The 9,570-nt window shown below is 41.0% G+C and overlaps 1 protein-coding gene across 1 annotated transcript; it reads left to right on the forward strand.

The window, feature by feature from the left end:
* The first annotated feature begins 2,255 nt into the window (after positions 1-2,255).
* Positions 2,256-8,594, forward strand: LOC109974275 (phospholipid scramblase 1-like). The gene is made up of 8 exons (XM_020624400.1): positions 2,256-2,350; positions 2,458-2,538; positions 4,251-4,501; positions 5,405-5,447; positions 5,660-5,880; positions 7,676-7,837; positions 8,183-8,344; positions 8,437-8,594. The coding sequence occupies exons 2-8, from the start codon at positions 2,526-2,528 to the stop codon at positions 8,494-8,496; spliced, it is 912 nt and encodes a 303-aa protein (XP_020480056.1). The 5' UTR covers positions 2,256-2,350; positions 2,458-2,525; the 3' UTR covers positions 8,497-8,594.
* The last annotated feature ends 976 nt before the right edge of the window (positions 8,595-9,570 follow it).

Genomic DNA, 9,570 nt, shown 5'->3' on the forward strand with positions numbered 1-9,570 from the left:
AGTGATGGGACTGAAGTCTTCTTGGGGCTGAGAGATGACGGCACAGAAGTTGCAATAAAGAGAATGTCTAACAGCAACTATCATATGCTGAAGAACGAGGAAGGGTTTCTGCGGCTTCCGGAGCTTGATCATCCATTTATTGTCCGATATGTGGACTTTGCAGAAGATGAGAACTTTGGATATCTTGTTCTTCAACTTTGTGAATACACTCTGGAAGAATACATTGAAAATCAGCTTCCAGGAGACAGTCTGTCTTTGAGGACACTTGTGCAACAGGTCCCCTGAAAGTTTAAGTGCTCTTCACTGTCAAAATCCCCAAATTCTTCACCTTGAATGGCTCCACGGGCCTTGAGGAAAATCTTGGTGTCCCCGTTCAAGAGTCTCAACCCAGCGAGCTGAAATTAAATTCAAAAGTTATTTCAGATTTGACTTCATAAGCAGTCAGAGAAAACATAAGAAATTCCAATGTCCAATAGCAACACAATGGAATAAATCTGCTTAAGAAATGAATACATTGCTCAAATTATTTAGCTCAACAAGGTTTTACATATGTATTGTACATACAGTGGTTTCAGAGCAGTATGTTACTGTTAACAGTCAGTAAAGGACTCGTAGAACAGTTTTGTGTGATTTTCTTTTTACTTTTTCATTTCTGTTTTGTGAGATTCTATAATTTACTCAACCACTATGTGGAATCTGATGTTATGTACTTTGATGCACAACCGCTGTCAGATCCTGAAATTTAAAAGCCAGTGATGATGATCATTTCTACTTCTACTCTGTTTTACTTTGATTATTTGGTTAATATGATGCTATTGGTGCAATAGTTCTACTGGTAGTCAGTTTTATTGTAGTAAAGGTGTTTTTACTCTTGTATTACATTATGTTATTTCTACTGTATATTATGCAACAAGGTACAAATTGTGAAGGAACACAAGATGTATTGTTGAACTAATAAACATCTGTTTTTCTGTAGTTATCTGTCACAAATAAACTGGATCCAGATGTGTTTGAAATGCCCTTGGTTTTTGGTATCACAACTGTACAAGTCGTCTTGTATTGTCCTAAAAATTGTGCCTATATTTGGAGTCAACTGAAATGTAATTTCTTTGAATCTGTAGAATTTGCAACCAGTTTCTATTACTCTGTGCTAATGGTTTTTATCAGTACTGGGGCTCTGATGGACCCCCGGCGCCCCCCTCTGGCCTGGAAGAAGAATGACACCTTTGGTTTTTCCATACTGGGAGAGTCTTGAACAAATCCAGGAATCATAGCAGAGCTCCCAGTCCAGTGTAGATGTAGTGGAAAGTGCAGAAATATTCAGGGCTAAATCTAGTTCATGCCTTTTTTAGACAGTTATGAGATTTGATACAGAATGAGAGAGCCTACATTTGTTGGTGCCAAATCTGACAGAAGTGAAAGCAGGAAAATTATAATAAACAAACATATATAAACAAACATGGCGCCCACCGAGGCAGACTGTCATGCACTGCTAACATACAACAGACAGGCATTGCTGGAGAGGGGCCCTACTACATTACTGAGGCTCTGGCCTCCTCTGGTGGTGGTTGATAACACCGTGTTTACCAAACCTTATCTCTCTCCTGCTGCTGCATGTGTTGACAGTGCCATGTTGTCGTTTGCATGATGTTGTAGAGTTGCTTTTTGAAATGGCACGAAGCTGGAACAGGTAAAAATGACAAACCTTTATGGACGATAACAAGCACAGCTAAAGGTTTCCGTAAACTAGACGATAAACCTCACGGTAATAGACACATACGGAAGCCTTATTAATATTCATACTTAAACTTCACTACATTTAGAGGTAGGCTAAATATTGTGCTTTTCACTGCACTACACCTCGGCCCATTTGATATATGCATAATTTTAATTCTAGTTATTTACTTCTCAGAATCAAATTAGCAAAACAAGACATAATACAGCATAAGACATAAATCCTTGTGGGAAATTCACAAGCTATAAAGCAGTAATGGAAATTATAAGTATGTGAAGCAGCTAGTTAACATTAACTCCACCTTTACCAGCTGCATTAACACTTGTGATGAAAACAATAATGAATAAATAATTATAGTCCGATATGTTACATTCATCATGTGAAATGGGCTGTACTGCATAATTAGTAGCCTACTCCAGGGTGGACCCTGCCTGAGTTGAATACATTTGTGGTACACAAGTAGTCAGTGTACATTTACTCAATTAGTACTTCAGTACAATTTGGAGGCTACTTCACTTTGTGGTGGTTGTAAACATAAAGGCTGCTCATTAGGCCACAGCTGTGTTATGACATCACCTGACAGTGGAGCCACTCAGCATTATGTGACTGAACAAGGTTAAATGTTGGTGGTGGTGGTGGACTCTTCTTGGTCTCTTTCTATTTCTGTGAAATCCCCTTACTCACGTCTGCTTTTTACCACCTTTTTCCTTTTATTCCTCCAGTTTCCTAAGATCCTGGGATTAGAACCTTTGTACTCTGTGTCCAGTAACGTTTCAACCAGCTCCTCGTCATGTCTTCTCCTGGTATGTGTCTTACTACAGCAGCAGCTGGGTGATTGGGGAAAATACCTTGATTTCTCTTTTTATATGGAGAATGTTATTTTTCTATTTCATGTTTAATCATAGTGAAATATAATGGCTTTAACTTAACCTAAAACTTCTTTTCTTCCATTGTGTCAAAATCCCCAGGTGTTGTGAAATGATTACTCTTGCATGACTAACTTTCCATTACAAACCCATCTGTTACACGTCACCCGGTAATGAACAAATACCTTGTCCTGATCCCAGCAGCCTTGAGTAAATGTATCCTCCCTGAGGTGAACTCTTTGAAAGAAATTCCTCGAGTGCTTGATTGAAAACATTTCTGATTTGGATCTAGCATACTCCTCTTTCTGAACAGAAAAAACAGCAAATTTAGGAGGTGGAAAGTGTAGAGGGTGGCCTTCCTGCGCACAACCCGCTTTACGTTTTTTGTTATGTGTGTTTTGTTTCCTGCTAGTTAGGGAAAGGAATGTGGAATGAGGTGGAGCGCCAACGAGCCTTGAAGTCCTTTTGACCTCAGGCTCTTGTTAGAAAGCCTGATTGGGATTTCTGGCTTTAAACTGTGAGACTTGAACAGATTAATTCAGCTTTGAATCTGCTCACAGCCTTAACTGAGGGAGAATCTCACATGTGACACACAAAATCCCTCAAAACTCCGTACCAGTTACATTTCAGCCAAGGTGAGGGCATTTTATTTATATAGCACATTTCAGTACAATCCTAATAAGCTGTGCAGCTGATGTGTAAAGGACCATTTGCTAAAACATTTACCCCCAAAGACAGAAACCATCCACAAGCCTGAGAATATAGCTTCAGTCTGGTTTTCTATGTGGAAGCAGTTGTAATCATTTCCTCATGAGATCAGGGGCGGGTCTGGAGACTGTTTTTAATGTGGGGCCCAGACCGGGGTACTCAAGCAGGGAGGAACATTTGGAGGAGGAGTAATAAGTTGTTAGACTCAAATTGAAAACCTGTTTTTAAGTATTAGTAGTATTGTTAATGAAAGGGTTTGTTCATTGTAAGAACTGTAAACTAACTTTGTATCCTAATGTGAAATGTCACTAAACTACCATTTGCTTATTATGACTGTTAATTACAAAAGTGGTTTTACACCCACATCTTTGCTGTCGTTATATTTATAGTGGTGAAACTGTGACAGTTTGACAAACTAACCACGGTGTAAACTTGGTGTGAATTTCCACGTTACTGCTTATCTGTCACATTCTTCTTATAAGGTTTTAGTAGGGTTTAGGTTTAAATGACAAGTAAAAGTTTAATTGACTTGCTTTTATACGAGCTCCACCGATTGGCTGTCAGTAGCAGGCGCTGTAGAATACTACAGTATTCTGACACTGATGGTATACAATCGGAAAACGTCCTGACATGACTGAACTGAAGATATAGATTAACCGAAAGAACTGTATTTGGAGTTTGTTTGATGACAAAAACAGTCATTCAGTAGCTCATCATGTATATCCATGGGTTCACTCAACACAGGTGTGTCAAATTACTGCTTATTGGTTTGAGCTCATTATGTGTCAGTTCAAGGGAGGCGAGTGTGCTGGTTTGGCATTTGTCTGACGTGAAATATGAGGACATGTTTTTTTTTTTCTTTTTTTCTTTTTCGAATTGTGTTGAATAAAAGTTGGTTGAATAAACATGTTGAGGTTGAACTTGTATTAAATTTTTTTTAGCTTACCCAGACAACAAGGCGCCTTACCCCACACCTCAGCCTGACAGCTACCCATTAGCCCCTTATCCAGGTCCTATGGCAGGGTACGGAGACCCACATCAGGTCCCTCCACCAGGCTTCAATATGGGCTACAGTCCAAACCAACCTGCAGTCATGTACCAACCAGGAGCGGTGGGTTCAGGGCAGGATTATGGCGGCCCTCCAGCTGTGGCTCCTGTTGGCGTGCCTCCAGGGCTCGAGTACCTCGCACAGGTAGGTCAGAGAAAATCAGGAAAATTAATTTTCCTTAAGATGAGTAAAAGGTTAAGTAACTTCAAATGCTGTTTTAAGTTTTTTGGTTTTTTTTTTCCTCTAAGGAGTGTCTATGTTGATCTAAGACTATTCATGTGCCTCGCCTTGTTTCTGGAATTTGTCCTCCTTTGTGAGGGAAAGCTACCATTCAGGGTCAATACACGCTACTGTCCACAGGCATATAAACGTAGAGGGTACACGCTGTCAAGTTCCTTATTGTGCAAACGTCACATGAAAATGTGTGGGTGTAAAATAATGCTGTGCTGTGAAACTCATCTTTCACAAATAGGAACTCTGTTAACCACACTTTTCAGCCACAACAAACTAACCTTGTATACGTTTGGTTTATTGCACTCAAGTGCAGCTAAAGTTCATTATCGAGTAAAAGGGTCTACATCTCATCAGGAACTAGAAACTGATACTACTGTGAACAGAGTGATGTGGCTTTACTCTGAGCTGCTTCTATTAAAAACAATGTGGTGTGACCTCAGTCCGCCCTCCCTTTGAAACTTGTAAAGATCAGGTCCGACATCATTCTTTCTTGAAACAACCACTTGGTCATGGTTTTGGTTTTAGTAAAGGATCGCCTTACAGCAAATAGAACTTAAAGACTTGCTTTCATGGCTGTCCAGCAAATTACTCTTTATGTACTGAGACAAGGAAATGATTTGAGTCTGCAGGTAACCAGACTGCCATTCAGGAAAGGTTTGATGCGAGGTACTTTGAATTGCAAACAGGAAATTGTCGCTTTTGCAGTTTTCCCCTTGTTTTAAGAGGAAATAAACCTGAGGATGGATTTATTTTAGTGATGAGCTGTAGACATCACCTTTGTCATTTTTCAGTTTTTCTCTCATTTGGTTTTAGATTGACCAGATCCTGATACACCAGAAAGTGGAACTCCTAGAAGGTAACACGTGTTACTTGTTTATCCAGTCATATTTACTTTTGCCACTTTGTAAACACCAAATAATCAGCAGCAGCTGTCTGACAGTTTTAACTTCAAGCCTCTCAATATAAATCATGCTGATAAAATGGCTTGGATTTCTTTACTTATCAGTACTTTGTTAGTCACCGCTTCCACCCTTTTCCTTCCTCCCCTCTCCCTCCAACCGCACCCAGCATTTATTGGATTTGAGACCAACAACGAGTACGACATAAAGAACAGCTTGGGCCAGAAGATCTACAAGGCCAAAGAGAAGAACGACTGCTGCACCAGGAACTGCTGTGGCTCTCTGCGCAGCTTCGACATGAAGATCAAGGACACCATGGACAGAGAGGTCATCCGCCTCATTAGACCTTACCGCTGCGTCTCCTGCTGGTGTCCCTGCTGCCTGCAAGAGGTGTGTTTAGTGTCTGTTTGTGTGTCAACTGTAACAACTAATAGCCTCATATCATTGATTTACCACACCAAGACCAATAGTTTAACAGTTCAACACTACATCACCCTGAACACTCACTCCAGTTATGAACACCCTCATATCTGTTAGAATATTTGCTCTTAGTGTACAGAGGTACTGCGTCCCATTATTAAAATTAATGTTTAACCACAGATTGCCTTGATGGAGATGGTGAGTCACAGGATTTAAGTTTGCCAAAGCTGTGGGTTTATTACTTAAAGGAGATTTAACAATTTACCAAAGCTGTGGGTTTATTACTTAAAGGTGCATTATCTAAGATTTTCCAAACTGTCTGATAAATCGGGTGAAAAGGGGACAGGACACTGTGTGTGTCAGCTACACTACCCTCCTCCATGACACTGCTGTCTACAGCCCATCTGGTTTTATTCCAGGTTCACTGTAGGGATGTAACAACATTTGTAACTTCACAAGATCACGACAGAAAAACTTCTTGATACCATCGTGGGAGTGTAACATATCTACCAGGATATGACATATGGTTATTTCACTGTGTTCAGTTTACAGAATTTTAAACTTGCATAGTGGGTGAGCCATTGTCGACTCGTAATACTGTTGTGTAGCAGCATTTCAGTTTTCCTGTTTCAAGAAATGACAGTCGGAAAGGAAAAACGCTGAACAATTTGCAAATACTGCCCGACAAAGACAATACCAGCCCTGTTTAGGACTGAGACAGTCCTGGATACATCTTGCAGAAACAGTTAGGAATAACTGGACTTTAACAGAGTTGGGCAAACAAACAGGACACACAAATGCAAAAGCAACCAGCCTGCCACCCTAGGTTATAAGAAGTGTTTTTGAACCGTGAGTCGTTTCTGCAGAGATGATGTCGACCTGGGTGATGGTTATCTTGCTTTATCTGAGTTCAGGAATACACTATGTTACATGCAACAGCAGGTGGTCATATGCCAGGAAGGGCTGGGACATTCAAAAATATTGCGTGCATATCATTCTCCTAGGCTATAAAACTATATGGGGCCTTAAAACCTGCATTTGAACCTCTGCACCAGGTGCTACGCAAATTTAGAAGCACCATTAAAGGTAACTAGAAGAGGCTGGAATTAGAAGGTAGATGCCATGAATGGAACTGGGAAATGTTTTCACTCAGCGAAAATTCAAAGGTCAGTAAATCCTTTTCACTGGGCAAATAAACCTAAAACCTTCCATTGGTCTACTGATGCCATACAAACAGTGAAAAAATATGATTTTAAAGTGAGGCCTTTTAACATAAGTCTAATTTTACTGATTAACTTGCTATTGGCATAGCAACCTGCAGCTCCACAGCTTTGTGGCTCATGTTCGCCTTGTTACTCTTGAGTTGCTGAGTAGTGTTTGTGTCTTTGTGCGCTAGTCTGCTCAGGGAGGGGTTTTGTTAGGACTATGAACGGCTCTTTGTCTAAACTATCTCCTAGACTCCCACAGTCCTTTGCCATCCCTCCACCTCTGAGACCTTAATCACATCATTGCATCAACTGGCTACAGTGCCTTCTCGTTAGCCTGAGCCCAGTGTCCCACACTCTATAATGCTGTTTACTGAGCGGACAGGAGCCATTTGAGATGCATTTCCTTTATCATGTGATGCCACAATGGAGCCATCAGTCTCCTGTGTTGTTCCTGCCATCCCATGTGACATGCTGTCAAGGCAGGGGAGCACATTTTAAAACTCTGTGGAAGAGCTTTCTAAATCTGTGACATCTTGTTTTTACACTGTGACCCACAGTTGGAGGTTCAGGCCCCGCCAGGCACCACCATAGGCTACGTCAGACAAACCTGGCACCCTTTCCTGCCACGGTTTGACATCCAGGGAGCAAACAAAGAGACGGTGCTGAAACTGGAGGGACCCTGCTTTGCCTGCAACTGCTGTGGGGACGTCAACTTTGAGGTGTGCTCAGAAGATGGTAGTACATGGATGGAGGATTGTTAAAGTACTCAGTTTTTTGGGGGACAGGCTGTTCCACCCCCCCCTTCTTTTTCTAGTCTTTATGCTAAGCTAACGGACACAGCTGGGTTTAGCCTCACATTTATCCTACAGTGTGATAAAGATCTAGTCACTGACAGCAAGTCTCAACATGAAAGCATTTGTCTAAAGCCCCCTCCCCACCCCCATGAAGAGTTTCAACTGCTGGGCAGACGGTTTCCAGCTATTTACACAAAAAAAGCCTAATACTATACTGTATATAGACAACATGTTAACTTAAGATCAACCCTATTGTTCTTATTGCTGTAGCTGAAGGGAAAACATGATGACAAGCCCATTGGACGCATCAGCAAGCAGTGGAGCGGCCTGTTGAAGGAAGTCTTCACCGACACGGACAACTTTGGCATCCAGTTTCCTCTGGACTTGGACGTGAAGATGAAGGCTGTGCTCATGGGAGCCTGCTTCCTCATTGTAAGTCCTTAATCTTTCTGAAGAACTCCAATTTTAATTTGTGCGATGTTGCTGAATGATGATGATGATTTGGTTTTGTTGTCACGTTGCAGGATTTCATGTTCTTTGAGAAGGTCGGGGATGCCAACCAGCGCAGCACTGTGTTTTCATAATGAAGTGAAGAATGAGGGGACACCAGCATGGGAGCAAGGATGTTCTGCACTTATACATTCTGTTCATGTACTTTTGTTTTTCTGTTAGTTTTCTTTTATCCATCAACAAATGAACCCTAGAATCTTTTTGTATACTGTACACGCACAGACAATATGAGCCAGTGTGCTTTTGGATCTTTCCAAACCCAGTGAATGACACTGGCTGCCATGTTGCCATTAAGCCTTACTCTCCATACAGTCTGTGAAAGCTTTATATATCCAGATGAATTTTAATCCCTGCCAAACAAAAAATCAATCTAACCCTCTGTGTTTTCAGTGTCTACACTTGGTGGATATCAACATTGGGATTAGTCTTCTGCTGCACTGTCATGTTTATGAAGTAACATGCTAGAGTTTGAAGAAACTGCCTTAAACTTGCTTGATGAATAGAAGTATCTGATGTGTCCATGCTCTGTTCTACACTGAAATAATTCAGCTGTCAGATGAATTGTCGTAATCTTTTATTTAGACATTCATGGTGCTAGATCGCACCATGGTGCTAGAGGATAAATCTTAATCAATTTGTTCATGACCAAATACCTGCAAAACTCACTTGCATCGGTGCTAATTAGCAAATGTTAGTATGTGAAGAAACTACGATGAGCATCGAATTTAATGGGAAAGTGTCCAAATTGTTGACTGGGAGTGTTCGTATTTGCTGTAGACTAATTGTAAGAGAGAGCAAATCTTTTGAGCACAACAGCTGACACATGCTCATGGTATTTACAAGAGTGCTCTTTCTCTACCTCTGCTGCCTCTTTTCCTCTTTGCATCTTAAAGCCTATTGTATCTAATCTAATCTGTATCCACGTAAATGCTCTCATGCTCCCTTTGTGGTTTAGTGGTTGCCATGGAGACTGATGCCACAGCCGGTCTCCTGCCCTCAATTTTCTCCAGATACCACTGTGTTGAAGTAAAGACAGTGTAATGAACAGAGGAGAGAGAGTGTGTGTGTGTGAAGGTTAAATGAGGAATAGGAAGAAACTGAAAAGCAGAAGTCTAAATATGAATCTGACCTCAGAGCGTGAGAACATG

This window comes from Monopterus albus, unplaced genomic scaffold, assembly GCF_001952655.1.
Source record: "Monopterus albus unplaced genomic scaffold, M_albus_1.0 scaffold326.1, whole genome shotgun sequence".
Classification (NCBI taxonomy): domain Eukaryota; kingdom Metazoa; phylum Chordata; class Actinopteri; order Synbranchiformes; family Synbranchidae; genus Monopterus; species Monopterus albus.

What these genes read in the sequence shown, in the direction of transcription:
- LOC109974275 (XM_020624400.1), top strand. An exon ending in GGCTCGAGTACCTCGCACAG is followed by an intron (nt 4,502 to 5,404) that starts GTAGGTCAGAGA and finishes ATTTGGTTTTAG; the next exon opens with ATTGACCAGATCCTGATACA. An exon ending in GAAAGTGGAACTCCTAGAAG is followed by an intron (nt 5,448 to 5,659) that starts GTAACACGTGTT and finishes AACCGCACCCAG; the next exon opens with CATTTATTGGATTTGAGACC.